Source organism: Manis pentadactyla, chromosome 1 (genome assembly GCF_030020395.1).
Source record: "Manis pentadactyla isolate mManPen7 chromosome 1, mManPen7.hap1, whole genome shotgun sequence".
NCBI classification, from domain to species: domain Eukaryota; kingdom Metazoa; phylum Chordata; class Mammalia; order Pholidota; family Manidae; genus Manis; species Manis pentadactyla.
This window is the reverse complement of record NC_080019.1, coordinates 205,806,822-205,822,908: the sequence shown is the minus strand read 5'-3', so window position 1 is coordinate 205,822,908 and position 16,087 is coordinate 205,806,822. Positions and strand designations below refer to the sequence as shown.

At 45.6% G+C, this 16,087-nt stretch overlaps 1 protein-coding gene across 2 annotated transcripts in view; it reads right to left on the bottom strand.

Annotated features, from left to right (window-relative positions):
* Nucleotides 1-14,473, bottom strand: part of SEC13 (SEC13 homolog, nuclear pore and COPII coat complex component) — a 35,647-nt gene extending 21,174 nt beyond the window's left edge. The window contains exons 1-5 of one of the 2 annotated variants that reach the window (XM_036923454.2): nt 14,365-14,473; nt 11,252-11,296; nt 8,899-9,014; nt 6,465-6,616; nt 5,813-5,946 (exon numbers count right to left, since the gene is read on the bottom strand). In XM_036923454.2, the coding sequence (XP_036779349.2) occupies nt 5,813-5,946; nt 6,465-6,616; nt 8,899-9,014; nt 11,252-11,296; nt 14,365-14,367 (450 nt within the window). In that variant the 5' untranslated portion in view covers nt 14,368-14,473. Of the gene's footprint in view, nt 1-5,812; nt 5,947-6,464; nt 6,617-8,898; nt 9,049-11,251; nt 11,297-14,364 lie in introns of those variants that run through there. The other variant, XM_036923455.2, reaches the window with a different exon arrangement.
* Nucleotides 14,474-16,087: the final 1,614 nt, after the last annotated feature.

The window sequence follows — 16,087 nt, the reverse complement described above, 5'->3', positions numbered from 1 at the left end:
CAACTATTGTGGAAAGCAGTATGGAGGTTCCTCAAAGAGATCAAAATAGAAATACCATTTGACCCAGGATTCCACTCCTAGGAATTTACCCAAAGGATATAATTTCTCAGATTCAAGACAGATGTACCCCTATGTTTATTGCAGCACTATGTACAATAGCCAAGATATGGAAGCAACCTAAGTGTCCATCAATAGATGAATGGATAAAGAAGATGTCGTACGTATACACAATGGGATACTATTCAGCCATAAGAAATAAATCCTACCATTTGTAACTATGGATGGAGCTGGAGGGTATTATGGTCAGTGAAATAAGCCAGGTGGAGAAAGACAAACACCAAACGATTTCACTCATTTGTGGAGTATAACAATGAAGCAAAACTGAAGGAACAAAACAGCAGCAGATTCAGAGACTCCAAGAATGAACTAGTGGTTACCAAAGGGGAGGGGCTGGGGAGGACAGTTGGAGAGGGAGGGAGAAGGGGATTCAGGGGTATTGTGACTGGCACACATGGTGGCGGGGGGATCATGGGGAAGACAGTGTAGCACAGAGAAGGCAAATAGTGACTCTGTGGCATCTTACTACACTGATGGACAGCGACTGCAATGGGGTATGGCGGGGACACAGTAACATGGGTGAATGTAGTAACCACATTGTTTTTTCATGTGAAACCTTCATAAGAGTATATGTCAATAATACCTTAAAAAAAATAAAAAGTAAGCAAGTGCTTATACATCCTACAACTGGGATGAAGTTTGAAAACATTACACTAAGAAAGAAACCAGACACAAAAGGTCACATATTAAGTGATCCTTTTTATATGATATATCCAGAACAGGCAAATCCACAGAGACAAAAAAGCATGTGAATGGTTACCTGGGGAGGAGTAAGGGGGCAATGAGTACTTAATGATATGAGTGTTTTACTGGCATGCTGTAAAAATAGTGAAACTAGAGAGAAGTGGTAGCTACACATTTTGAATACATTAAATGTCAATGAAATTTTCACTTTATAATGGTTAATTGTGATATATGAATTTCACCTCTATAAAAAAATTAATTAAAAAAAATTTGACCCTGATAACCCACCAGAACTTGCTTGTATGGCAGTGCCTCTCACAAGGAGAACATTGAGCAAGATAGGGACACAGAAAGAAAGGATGCAGACCAGAGTCAGGGAGTGGAACAGAGCTGGGAACCCTCCAAAACAAGCTGTCACATTTGTTAACGCTACACGATAACTTAGAAAGGCTTTCCTTAACATCAGTTTATCAGGAAAACTAATTTCACATAAAAATAACAGAAAACTACTAGAGGTAAAAGAGCATACAAAGATTCCCTTATGAAGAAGAAAAGAATACACAGGAAAACATCTGTACAGGCAGTGAAGGAAGGACATGTGCACTAAACAGAATCAAACTCACCCACTCTTTCAAAGCAAGCTAAGAGATATTTTAAAAATAATAAAAGACCTGAAAAAACAGCACAAATCAAAATTTTTAAACTCAGAAATGAGGTGACAAAACTCAAAGAATTAGAAATAAAAACTATTTCAGAAATAAAGACTAAATTAGAAGAAATTTAAGAGCAAATAAACACAGCAGATAAAGCCTGAAGAGAAATAGGATGTGGAAAAGAGGAAATGTTTAAAAAAAAGAGAGAGAAAATGATTGAGAAAAAAATAGATAAAGCTGCCCAACATCATTAGAGAAATGCAAATCAAAACCACAATGACATACCACTTCACACCCACTTGGATGGCTATAACGAAAAAGACATGACAAGTGTTGGCAAGGATGTGGAAAAACTGAAATCCTCATACATTGCTTGTAGGAATGTAAAATGGTGCAGTAAATCAGAAAACAATTTAGCAGTACCTCACAAAGTCAAACAGTTTCCACATGACTCAGCAATTCTATTCTCACAAAAATTTGTATATGAATATTCATAGCAATATCACTCACAATAACTGAAAATGTCCTTCAACTAATGAATGTCTTAAAAAATGTGTCTATTCACATAATGGAATATTATTCAGCCACAAAAAGGAACAAAGCACTGATACATGCTAGGATACGGATTAACCCTGGAAACATGCTAAATGAAAGAAGCCAGTTACAGAAGACAACGTATTGTACAATTCCATTTAGAGGAGATGTCCAGAATAGGCGAATCCACAGAGACAGAAAGGAGCTGTGGTTGCCATGGGTGGGGTAGACAGGGTCTGCTGATGGGGATTCTTTTTGCAGTAATGAAAAAGTTCTTGAAATTAGATGGTGGTGATGGTTATGTACCTTCGTGAATATACTAAGAATTATAGAACCATATACTTTAAAAAATGGTGAACTGTCGGCGATCAGACCACACAAAGAAATAAAAGGCATCCAGATTGGCAAGGAAGAAGTCAAACTGTCTCTGCAGATAACATGATATTGTACATAAAAAACTCTAAAGAATCCACTCCAAAACCACTAACTCTAATATCTGAACTCAGCAAAGCTGCAGGATACAAAATACACAGAAATCTGTTGCATTCCTATACACTAATGATGAACTAGCAGAAAGAGAAATCAGGAAAACAATTCCATTCACAATTTCATCAAAAAGAATAAAATACCCAGAAATAAACCTAACCAAGGGAGTGAAAGACCTATACCCTGAAAACTACGGGACACTCTTAAAAGAAATTAAAGAGGACACTAAAAAGGAGATTCATCCCATGCTCTTGGCTAGGAAGACTTAATAATGTCAAAATGGCCATCCTGCCTAAAGCAATCTACAGATTCAATGCAACCCCTATCAAAATACCTACAGCATTCTTCAATGAACTAGAGCAAATAGTTCTAAAATTCATATGGAACCACAAAAGACCCCGAAAAGCCAAAGCAATCCTGAAGAGGAAGAATAAAGCAGGGGGAATTACACTCCCCAACTTCAAGCTCTACTACAATGCCACAGTAATCAAGATAATTTGACACTGGCACAAGAACAGACTCATAGACCAGTGAAACAGAATAGAGAGTCCAGATATAAACCCAAGCATATATGGTCAATTAAGGTATGATAAAGGAGCCATGGATATGCAATGGGGAAATGACAGCCTCAGCTGGTGTTGGCAAAACTGGACAGCTACATGTAAGAGAATGAAACTGGATTATTGTCTAACCCCGTACACAAAAGTAAACTCAAATGGATCAAAGACCTGAATGTAAGTCATGAAACCATAAAACTCTTAGAAAAAAGTATAGGCAAAAATCGCTTGGACATAAACATGAGCAACTTCTTCATGAACATACCTCCCTGGGCAAGGGAAACAAAAGCAAAAATGAACAAGTGGGACTATATCAAACTAAAAATCTTCTGTACAGCAAAAGACACCATCAGTAGAACGAAAAGGCATCCTACAGTATGGGAGAATATATTCATAAATGACAGATTCGATAAAGGGTTGACATACAAAATATATAAAGAGCTCACATGCCTCAACAAACAAAAAGCAAATAAGCCAATCAAAAAATGGGCACAGGATCTGAACAGACACTTCTCCAGAGAAGAAATTCAGATGGCCAACAGACACATGAAAAGATGCTCCACATTGCTAATCATCAGGGAAATGCAAATTATAACCACAATGAGATATCACCTCATACCAGTTAGGATGGCCAACATTCAGAAGACAAACAACAAATGTTGGCGAGGTTGTGGAGAAAGGGGAACCCTCCTACACAGCTGGTGGGAATGTAAACTAGTTCAACCATTGTAGAAAGCAGTATGGAGGTTCCTCAAAAAGCTCAAAATAGAAATACCAGTTGACCCAGGAATTCCACTTCTAGGAATTTACCCTAAGAATGCAGCAGCCCAGTTTGAAAAAGATATATGCACCCCTATGTTTATCACAGCACTATTTACAATAGCCAAGAAATGGAAGCAACCTAAGTGTCCATCAGTAGATGAATGGATAAAGAAGATGTGGTACATATACACAATGGAATCTTATTCAGCCATAAGAAGAAAACAAATCATACCATTTGCAACAACATGGATGGATCTAGAGGGTATTATGCTCAGTGAAATAAGCCAGGCATAGAAAGACAAGTAGCAAATGATTCACTAGTCTGTGGAGTATAACAACAAAGAAAAAACTGAAGGAACAAAACAGCAGCAGACTCACAGAACCCAAGAATGGACTAACAGTTACCAAAGGGAAAGGAACTGGGGAGAGATAAGGGGGAAAATGGGGCATTACGATTAGCACACATACTGTAGGTGGGTGGGGACATGGGGAAGGCAGTATATACAGAGAAGACAAGTAATGATTCTACAGTATCTTACTACGCTGATGGACAGTGACTGTAATGGGGTATGTGGGGGGGACTTGATAATAGGGGGAGTCTAGTAACCATAATGTTGTTCAAGTAATGATATCAAAATTTTAAAAATAAATAGATAAAATAAATGAAAAATAAAATTAAAAATTAAAAAAAGTATTAAAAAAAAGGGTGAACTGTATGGTATGTGAATTCTATCTTAATAATAAAAAAAGGTTAGAAACAAAACACACACACAAAACTCCCAGTTTCAGCTGCTGTCTTTAAACTGGCCAGCTAAGGTCTCTAGCAAATACTTGTTGACTATTTTGGGGTTACTCTTCTCCTACTGCTTCCTTCCTCCTCCTGCTAGGATACCAATACCATGCAGTTCCGTAGTTGTTTGTGATTCATTCTTCTCTGCTGCTATTTTGGAATTTGTGGAAATGCCTTGTTACCCACTTTTTTATAAAATGAGGTTTTGAGTTTGCTACCTAGTTGCTCTGTTGGTTTTTACATGGATATGTGGAAAGCCTGAAAAACTATGGAGTCACTCCCCACCATTTTCCCAGAAACCTCACAGTCTATTCATTTTTGTAAGTTAGTCAGACAGGGATCCTGAGGCCCCAAGTAACAAGACCATGAGAGAGGCTCCTGGGGCCTCGAGGGCTGGGCAGGCTGTGCATCCCCTAAATCTGAGAGCCTGTGTAAGTACAGTGTCAAGCTGGGAGCTATGCACTTTAAGTTTTCCTTTGGGTAGATTCCAGAAGTGTATGGGGCCTTCAGAGCCAGAATGGCTGTGCAGAGAGAAGGCACACAAATTCCAGGGTTCTGCCCCAGCACAGTGCCTTCTCTAAATCATTTATCTTCTGAGCCTCATTTGCCTCACCATGAAATGGGAATAGGACCTTTTACCTTGCAAATCTATATGTTTGTTAGTTTCTTCTTTCCTTCACAAACAATTGCGAAGATTACATGACACATAGTTGGGGTTCAAGAAATGTGTGTTCCCCACCCCCCTCCCAACTGTCCACAGTGCTTTCTTTTTTTACTGTTTCTACCTTAATGTTCAATAACTCAAAGTACAGGGAACTAAAATCTTACGATGCTTTTTACAACAACAATCAGTTCTCGGGGGACCCAATGACCACCGCAAGGCACGTCAACCTCAGGTGTCCACAGCAAAAGTGGTAGGTCCGCGCGATGCTACTGCTGCCTGGCAGGGCCCTGTCTCTCCCCAGCTGGTCAGCTTGCCAGGAGGAACCAGTGCCAACCCCTGCCGAGGGCTGCACGGGGCTGGTGCACCCTGGCCTCCTTGGATGCAGCCTCTGCCTGGTTTCAGAGATAACAGGTTAACAAGCACATCTGACTGGCTCCCCACCCCCACCCTGCTGCCACTGGCACAGAGCAGAGCAGTGACCCTTGTACCCCTCTGCGGGGTCTACAGGAGACACAAGGCAAAGTGACAGAGTCATCCCCTGCATGCAGGCAGGGCCTAGACTCACCGTGTGAGCGTTGTTGATCTTCTTCACTTCCCACTGGCCCTCTCCGGTGTAGGTCAGTAGGGAGATGGCCCCATCCGAGCTCCCACAGGCCAGGATCAGGCCATAGTCATGGGGGGCCCAGCACACAGAGTTCACTGCAGAAAGGAGGGAGGCACAGTGACCAGAGTTTGATTTCCAAAATTTGCTGTTTTACTGAATTTCTCAACTAAAATTTCAGAGATCAAAATACATACATACATACATATACACATACATAAAATTGCCAGATCATCAGGGGGAGGCTGCAATTCTGTCAATTAAGGAGATTAAAAAAAACCCATCACCTACTACTGTAATTTCATTAACTAAAGTCTATCTTAACAAAGAGCAGGAGGGACAATAACCTGAGACAGTTAAATGAATAAACCATTAAGATGAATAGTTATAGTGAGTAAGTCTGTAAGAAGCTCACTGTGTTGTCTTTGCTTTTCTCATTTTGCTCTGCACTGGCTTAGGGTCTGAAGGACTTACCTCTGCCGTGGACTAGCAGAAAAGCCAACCGAAGCCCCAGGGACAAACAAGGAGCATCGCAAGGGGAAAGGAACTAGAGCAGTAGCCAGAGGCCTTTGTCACCCAAGGGTCCCCCGCCCTCCCACTCCTGCCATAGTGTTACCCGAGGAGTCATGTCCTGTGTGCTCGTGTGTCTTCTCCCAGGTGCCATTTTCCTCTTTCCAGATAATGACTTTCCGGTCGTAGGAGCAGGATGCCAGGATATTGCCATACATGGGGTGGGCCCAGGCCACTTGCCACACAGGCCCCTCATGCCTGGAAGGGAAGACGGCCAGAGGCTGCTCAGACGGGCCAGAGGAACCCGCCATGCCCTGCAAGCCCCTACTTTGGACAGAACTGAATGGCTTCCTTGATAGGCAGATGCAGTATCTCAAGACAGAATAGCCTAAGAATTTCTGAAGGGAGAGCTGTATAATGGCATCTTTATAAAGGGACCTTTATTGGGCAGAGAGGATGCTGCAGCCCAGAGAAGTCACAGAGGCTCTGAAAGTGAGTCAGGACCCTCAGTGAGCCTCTGTCCCAACTTGGCAGAACCGCTAAGTGCCCCACAAATGCTCAGTATTTGCAGAGTGAGTTGTTTTTCGTTCTTCCAGATGGTCAATTTCTTGCAGCAGTATCCATTTCATTTAGAGAGTTTTCATTAGTCTTTTAGTTTGCTCAAAAGGCATGCCTCTCTCTTCTTTTCTGGTCATTATGCCTTCGTCTGGGTAAATGCTGCCTGAGCACATACCGGGTGCTGGGCTCTGTCTGGGGCCGTCTCTCTGGCCCAGGGCAGGGCGGACATCCTCCCACACAGGAGGCAGTGCGGCACAGAGGTGATGGGCCAGGCTCCTGCACACCCACTCCCCATTTGTTAGACCATGTCCTCCCCTTAGTCTCTTAATGGAGGTATCAGTAAGGCTTCTTTCATAGGGTGGTCAGGAGGGGAAATATTTATAACTCTTGTAAAGAGTGTAGACTAGTGCTTGGTACAAGGAAAGGAAAAAAGCACTCCATGACTCTTAGCTGTTATTGCTGCTCTGTGTTTGCTCCTTCACCCTGGGGCTGCAGATACTCCCCTACTCCTTCCTCTGGCTGGGAGAACGGCACATTCCCAGGTCCTACAAAGGAGCTGCTACTGAAATGCTCAGTTGACTTAAGTGTCCTACAACTAGCATAGTTTTAACTGAGGAAAATAGAATGGGCGTGTGAACTTTCTATCCCTTCAATATTTCACATTCTTCAAGCACAAGAGAATTGCAGAGCAGAAAGGACTGAGTGGCAGCAGATGTGATTTTTCTCTGCCAGGGGCAGCAGCCAGCCTCAACCTAGCACTCTCTGTCTGGCCAGGAGCTGCTGCCCAGGGAAAGTGGCATCTGACTCCTCAGTCACTCAATACTTGACACTCAGGAAGAGGGGTGCTTCTAGGCCCATCTCCCCAAACAGCATTTAGTTACATCTCCTTTAGTTCAGTTAACAAGTATGTACTGAGCAGCTACTTGTCAGGGGCTTGATCTCTCCTGTGCAGTCTGGTGAAGGCGACAGTCCCTTCTCAGAATAATGGCTAAAATATGCACAGCTAGGATTATAAAGGAAACCCAACTATACCGAAACATGGAAACTTTTAAGAAAAATTTGTGATACGTGACTTGTGTGCTTCTTTGTTAACACATTAACAAATTCCAGTGGCAGGTCTAATCACCTAGATTCAAGTAGTGATGAGCATAAATGCTGCTGTGAGTCAGCTACAACCACTACAATGTGATATGAAAACATCTGTGACTTCTGGTAACAAAGTGGCAGGTACCATCACTACTACTGTGATTTCTGGCTAACAGTCATAATCGGTGGAAATGTTAAATATCAGAGTCACTGAAAGTAAAAATATGATTTTTTTTCCCTTCCCTAGTTCACTCTCCACTGAATTCTATCCACAGAACCTTAGAGATCTTGGAAACCCAGATAAAGAGTCCCCATCTATTTGAAAGGCAGTGAACTGAGGGAAAGAACTAAAGATATGGCCAGAAAAATGAAAGCCAGGATCTTAAGAATCAAATTGCCAGGAGAAGAGTAAATCAAACATGTTTGTATTCACTCAATACCTGCCACAGGAAATTGGCAAAATTATGGGGTTTATAGAATCACTACTACATTCTTACATTACCATCCTGAGTGGCACTTGAGATGATGCTGGCTAAACTTGCAAGAAAAATAAAAGGTAGTTTCCCACCTTTGAACATAGCAGTAGCTACTGAAGGCTTGCTGTGGGGAGGCTCTACCTGTGGGGAAGCACCATCAGCCCATTTGACAGGGAGTAGGTGAGGGTTCCAAGAAGTCGACTGACTCTCTCACCCAAGGTCTTCTCGTGGGCATTTGGGGGGCAGAGCTGGGATTCACTCCTCGATCAAGTCTGCTGAGGAAAGCAGCTAGGTGGGACTCGGGTGTCCTCTTTGCTAACTGTACTGCAGGGCTGTGTGACCTGGGCTCTCAGCCTTTCCTGTCATGCCTAAGAAGCCCAGCCATTCTTCTACTCCCCACCCAGGGTTGCCTGCACTCACCCCCTGAGGTCAGCGATGAGGATCTGCCCTCCGTTGCGCACATCGAAGATTTTGACGGACCTGTCTGATGAGCAGGTGGCCAGGCGGGTGCCATAGTAGTCCATCTGTGCATCATGCTGCAAAGGGAGGACAGCTTGGGAGGCCCGCAGGCTGGGTGGGGCAGGTGGGGCAGGGCAGGACAGTAATCAGGACTCAGAGCCCAGTTTGAACCAAAATCTATCTGAATTTAACCTAACCTCAAAGAACCACCACTATCAGGCAGGAAGCTAGCATGTCAACATTCTCACTTGTCTCAACATCTTTCCAAAAGGGACAACAAAGACCATACCTAGCTGCTTATAGACCCTTTACATACACCGAAGTCCTTTCCATCCTGTCCCATAGGGTGGGTATGGGAGGAAAAAAGCTGGCCTAGCTTCCCTCTTCTTCCTCTTTCCTTAGGCCCCATGCCCTGAGGCTCTGTAGGCTACAGGGGAAGACACCAGATGTTCAGCGAGGCCCCAGAACCCAGGGCTAACCCTGATCCAAAGCAGGTCTCCTGACTACCTGTAGGCCTCAATCAGGCCCGCCACGATGCATATCTGGCACAGGATTCCATTCAGACATTTGGGCTCCTTCCTCCACTCATGCCCCTGGATCCTTTGTGCACCTTTGTTCCTGGGTTTCTACTTGACCTTTCTCCTAGTAGTATGCCCATTACCCGCTCTCCACCCAAGCCTTAGATGCGGCTGAGGTCTAGTCCCACCACTGACGAACAGACTTGTTTGATGTTGACTGGCCACCCAGACTGAGGGCTGGGCCCTGTCCAGAGCTCCTCGTCCACCTGGGCGATGGCTCCTTGGAGCTGCTATGCTGACCACCCTGCTGAACATACTGGCCCCTCCTGTTTGCTGGCCCTGTCTATTCCAAGAGACAGCACTTTCCTCAGCTGTCTCGCCTTGGGGATTTCAGGAACTATCAGCCATCACTCGTGGGGTTTTCAGAGCAATTACACCCTGCCAACAGAAGCGATCATTCTGTCTGCTTCAACATCCCTTCCTCACCTCCTGACCCAAGGAAAACATTCTGATTCCTCTTTGGACGTCAACCCTACACCCATTATTCCAGGTCTTGGCTTCTTGGAAGGCAGGAATGAAGGTGTTAAGATAGATTTCTCTGCAAGATAGATTTCTGAAGCCCTCAGCAGGGTGCTCTCACATACTTTGGGAGGAAGCAAGGCATCATACCTAAGAGATTTAAATCCTGTCTCCTTAGCTTACCTGCTGTGCAACCTTGGAAAAATTACCTAATCTTGAACCTCAGTTTCCTTACCTTTAAATGGGACTAACGATGGCATCTGCTTCAAGGGTTGTTTTGAAGGTTAAATGAGATACTGAATGGCAAGTATTCACCTGGAGTCTGACACTTAGTTGGCATGCCGACATTAGTCATTACTACTTTGCCTCTTCTGTTCCTCAAAATGAGCCCACACAAGTAGGCAGCATAGTCATTATTTTTCCCATTTTAGCTGTGAGGAAATCGTGTCTGGTTCAGAAAAGAGATTGCCTAGGGAATCTCAGACTGGATCTTCTTAGCTGAGGTACCATGCTATCTCCAAAGAAGTGTGGTCTTACAGCTGGACCACATACAACTGCTTTGAGGGAATATATACAACTTCGAAACCAGGCAACCTCTCAGAAGCCCAAAAGCAAGTACTGGCAGGCAGGGCGTGAGGGCAGGGACCCTGGGATGAAACGCTGTAAGCTGAAGGAGCAGGGTCTTGTTCAAAGGTTGCCTGGACTGCTTGGCCCTGCATGAAGCGGTCTGAATCTCTGCTGCTGAAGACTTTAACCTCTGAACCATCTCCCATGGCCCTGTTTTCTTATATTGAGCCCTGAGTTTGCCTCCCAGGAAACACCCTGAGTTAATGACTTTGGGTTCAAAGGGCTTTGTCTAGCCTGCTGTCTGTTGTGGTACAACCCGGCTCTGCCTTAGGCTTTCACGGTGCCTGCCCTCTGGTTTTGTATTCAGTCATCTTCCTGATCTCTCTTCTAGCTCCCTTTCCAATGGGGCTAAGAAGTGGCAGCAGCAGGAAGACAGGTGGAAAGACTATTGTCAAACCACTGCACCCACTGAGCCTCCATCCCAGAGCAGGTTACTTTGTTGGCCAGAGGACTAAGGGCCTTGAGCTACAAACCGTTCTCAGGCTCTTCCCATGGCTCTGCCAACTCAACCGCACTGCTGGGAGACTGACCCTGAGGCAACGGCCTGACTGGCAACAGCCGCAAAGCCACACAGGATTCATGCGAGAGCCAGAAATGCTTCTCTTCCACAAATTCCCATGTACAAGAGGGAGGGCTAAAGGAATACTTACAATCATGTCCTCATGGGAGGTGTCCACCGTGTTAATTACCGACACCTAGAACCAAAGATATCATTCATAAATGGACAGCAGTTAGAATGGAATCCTCTCATTAAATCTGACCACTTCTTATTTATTTATTTATTTTTATTTATTGATTTTTGCTATCATTAATCTACAATTACATGAGGAACACTATGTTTACCAGGTTCCCCCCTCACCAAGTCCCCCACACACACCCCACTACAGTCACTGTCCATCTGTGTAGCAAGATGCTATATAATCACCACCTGTCTTCTCTGTGTTGTACAGCCCTCCCCGTACACCCCCACAACACTATACATGCTAATCGTAATGCCCCCTTTCTTTTTCCCCACCCTTATCCCTCCCTTCCCACCCATCCTCCCCAGTCCCTTTCCCTTTGGTAACTGTTAGTCCATTCTTGGGTTCTGTGATTCTGCTGCTGTTTTGTTCCTTCAGTTTTTCTTCATTCTTATACTCCACATATGAGTGAAATCATTTGGTACTTGTCTTTCTCTGCCTGGCTTATTTCACTGGCATAGTACCCTCTAGCTCCATCCATGTCACTGACCACTTCTGAAGTTCCTGACTGCATTTGTTCATTTGTTTGTTCAGTAAACATTCACTCGAGGTAGCTTCTTTTTGCCAAGCACCATGCCAGCAATGGGAGACATAGATACAAATATGAGGTCCTTCTTGCCCTGAGAAGCTTACACATAAATAATCCTAACATAGGAAGATACATACTTTAATGGTGGTTTACATGTGCTACAGCAGCCTCAGGGCTGGTGGTGGTGATATGAACTGGGGCTTAGATGATGAGGAATCTGGCAGGTGGCACAAGGCAAAAATGTACAGTCCAGGCAGAGAGAATAACATGAGCAAAGAGCATGGATGGCAAGCAGTCCTGGCTACCGGTGAGGATGAAGAGTCACCGAGAGAGCTATGGGTGGTGTTTTCCCTTCTTGGTTACAGAGCCGCTCATGCTCCAGGCACTTTTTACATAACACAGTTAATATCTAACACTTGGAGAATTGATTCAAGTTTCTCCTGAGGGTGCTTCCTACACTGTCACCTACTGGGATCCAGGGTTTCACAGACTATAGGGCTGCAACACAGCTTCTTACCCATTGTGCAAGGTCCAGCTCAAATTGCAGCCCCATTCTTGAAGATTCCCAGATCCTCCAACTACCTGGACTCTGAGTATCTTCAACACTGGATGTCTACAACACTTTAAACTGATTCTTCCCCAGGTGAGTCCCCTGGTGCCGAGGTCTGTGTTGTCCACAGTTTTGAATCCTCTGGTCACCCAGCAAAGTGTTTTGCAATCAGAAGGAACTCAGTGACTACTTGCTGCACAAATAAGTAAATATATGAACAAAAACTGATAGTGCCCGACCACTGTTCTCTTAAAACTCTTGGGATGGAAAAGGGACTGAAAGGAGGTTTCAGTTTGGAACTAAGATTTCCTACTGTATCCTCCATTTCATCTTTTTCCAGCACAAGCCCTGAAGATATAGTCTGACTTGATTTTTCACAAAGGTGGACACTGGAAGAAGATGGCTGCAAAGCAGTTCAAAAGGTACACATCGAGTAAGAACATGTTCTTCCATCAAATTCTAGACTCCCTAAAAAGTGGGCCCCCACAGTCTGCAAAGGCAAGGAAGGTAGATAAAGAGAAGTCTCCTATGAGGGCCAATCCATCCAGGTTACAAAGTGTTTTCACATGTGCACTGGGAAGGACGAAGGGCAGAGTTAATAGGGCCAATCGGACAGAATAAGGCACTGACTGCCGCCCAGAGAGAGCACTTGCCAGAATCACGATCTAGTTAAAGGCCAATCTAGAAAATGAGTCCCACCTGCCAACTCCCAGCATACATAGCTTTCCACTCTAAATTGCCTATTTAAAACATAATGTAGTCTTTATACTGAAATCCCTAAATCACTGACTGAAGGCTAAGTAGGTTTAGGAAGAAAGTTTACTGGTAGTTTCACACCAGGTCACCAACAGACCTTAGAGATAATCAGCATTTTATTTTTAAACATTCTTATCCACCAGCCACGACTGGCGAACCATAATTCCAAACAAGTGCTTTTTTTTTTTTAAAGCTCCTTTTTAAAAAAAGCCCTTTCCTTGAGCTGGTTCTTCTTAAGTAGTAAGAGGCAGTCCTCAAAACAATTCAGGTCTTCAGAACCAGTTAATGAGTTAAAAATTCATTTAGAGAGAGCTGAATGTCACAGCCTAAAAAGACCCCACCTCTACCCAGCACCTGAAGACTAGAAGGCCAAAGAGAGGAGTAATTGCAGACACATTCCCCTTTAGAGCAAGAAATAAACCCAGCGTGCGGACTTCAACCAGGTTTCCTCAAGACCCCAGGCACGCCCATTTCCCTGACAACAATGGTTTACTGAGCCCCCTCACCCCCCCACTCTGCAGCAGGCTCAGATTAGATGCTTCATCCAGTAGTTCCTATTCATACAGTCAGTCAGTCAGTCACTGAGTGTGCAGGGAATGGGACACCACAGAGATTTAAAAAACTGAGCCCTTGCCTTCATTGTCATTCAGCTCATCCTTAACATCAGCTTCCTGAAGTGCACATAATGCGAGCGGGGTCCTACGCCGAGCAAGGATTTTCCACAAACATGTTGGGAGAGGTGGTAGAAGGGAATAGATAAGAGGGTTCGAATCCACTTTGCCACTTACAGCTGCGCAAGGGGCTTCATTCACCTCTCTGAACCTCACACTTGCTCGTTCGTAAAATGTTGGCAATAACAGCACCTACTTCACAGGGCTGGTCGGCGGAGATTATGAACAACGCTTGAGTTTACAAAGGGCTCAGGACACAACAGCTCCTACGGTGTGTTTTGGTTTTATTTTCAATTGCTGGGGCGAGAGAAGTAAGGAGGAGCCGGGCAGCGGCGCGGCCCGCGCATTCCGGGTGGTTCCGCGGCCTCCCCCGGTCTCCCCTTCCGCAAAGTCCCAGACCATGAGGCGGTGGAGGGGGGAGCTGAGCGGGGCCTTGAACCCCAGCGCGGTCAAGAAACCAGGGAGGGCCGCGACTGTGGCCGGAACCCCGCTCGGCAACCCCGGCCCCAACACTCACCATGGCTGCAGCGGTGGCGGTTCCCGGCCTCGGACGTGGCAGCTCTCGGCGGCGCCTCAGAACAGCTCACTTCCGGCGCCGGACTGGCTGCGGCGCCGCGGCGCGGAAGCCTCCGGGCAGCAACGCGCTCCTCTGGCACAAAGGTTCCGCGCTTCTCAGGAGCGGTGCCACGCCTTCCCACGGCCCCTCCCCTTCTCCAGGGAGAACGCGCGAGCGGAGGGGCTCTTGATTGCACAGGGAGCCTGATCCCCGGGGTTTTGGAATCTGAAGTTCTAGCCGATCTCTCCTGGCCAACCTTTCCCTTTAGACCCATATGTGAAAGGATTTATAACTCCAGCTTCACTATCCCCCCCGACTCCCTTCCCCGCAGCCCCGTCTCCCCCAACCCCGTTCTAAGTGCCACCTGCCTTTCTGTGAACACTGTAGGGTGATTATGTTTTTGGACGATGGGTAGACTGGTCCTAGTGCTTCCTTATTAGTCTTTCCTCGGGACCCAGGGTTGGGACCAGGGGCAGAGAAGGCCAGGGAATGCTTCCTGCCAGTGACTGAGCTCCTTCACCCTGCTCTCTCCAAGCCATGGGACCGACCCATGCCTCCAAACTGCCCCTTCCCCACAGTCCTGGGATCCTGTGAGTCAGACCCATCAGGTAGATACCGCAGACAAGGAGAGATTTTCTGCCAGGCTCCTGCAGCTAGAGCCCAGGACTCACTCGCTATGTCCCCAACCCTTAGGTCCCTGGCTTCCCGCAAGCACAGTGAGAATGCTGCACTGCTGGACAGAGCCTGGGGGCTCCCTTCAGCCACACTTGGTCTCACAGGCCCGGGCCCTTCATGGTGTTAAGGAATCAACGCCCATGTTCCTCTTGGGTAAGACACAATCCCTCACTTTCCTCGTTTGAAACTGGTGGGAAGAACCCTAGCTGGAGATGGTCATTGCTAGAGGGAAGATGTTAAGGCTCTGAGAGTGTGACAGATCCACATCAGTTAAGGAGCTCTGGAGAGGGGAGCAAGGGAGTGGGGTCTTACAGAACTCAGGGCTGGGCCTCTGGGCAGTAACCCGTCCTTCCACCCCACCCCAGCTTTCAAGACTCATTATTTCCTTCTGATGGAGAAATATTGCAGGGATTTGAGGGGGTGGTACTTGGGGTGAAGCAGGGAACAAAGGGGCAGGGCTCTTGGGTCTCCCATTCTTCAAGGGACAGGCTCTGGCCTTGGATCTGTAGCTATACCACTGATTCTCTGGGTGATAGGGTCACATCACTTCTCTCTGGAACTCACTTTCCTCAAGTAGAAAATGGGGATGATGTCATATCAGATATAATACAAATATAATACATGGGGAATAGTTGTTATTAAGGAATTTCCTGGTGTAGGCATGAAGTTGGAGAGACTGGGGATTTGGCAGAAGCAATGTAACTCTATCTTATTAATGAAGGTATTTGCTGTTGGAACGGAAAGGATTGTACTAGAGAGGTTTTGAGTGTTGACTCTGGCATCAATACCCTGTCTCCGTCTCACTAGGTGGGCACACCCATTACCTCTCTGAGCTGTTGTCTCCTCTTCTGTCAAGTGGCAATTACACTAATACCTTCTCTGAAGGTTGACGTTGGGATGAAATAGACCCTTGGATATGAAACTGTCTTTGGCAGTTGGATGGGCCTGTGGTGCCTGGTTTGGGGATCAGTTCTGCCTGAGAAGAGCTGGGACTTAGTGTGTGTGTATG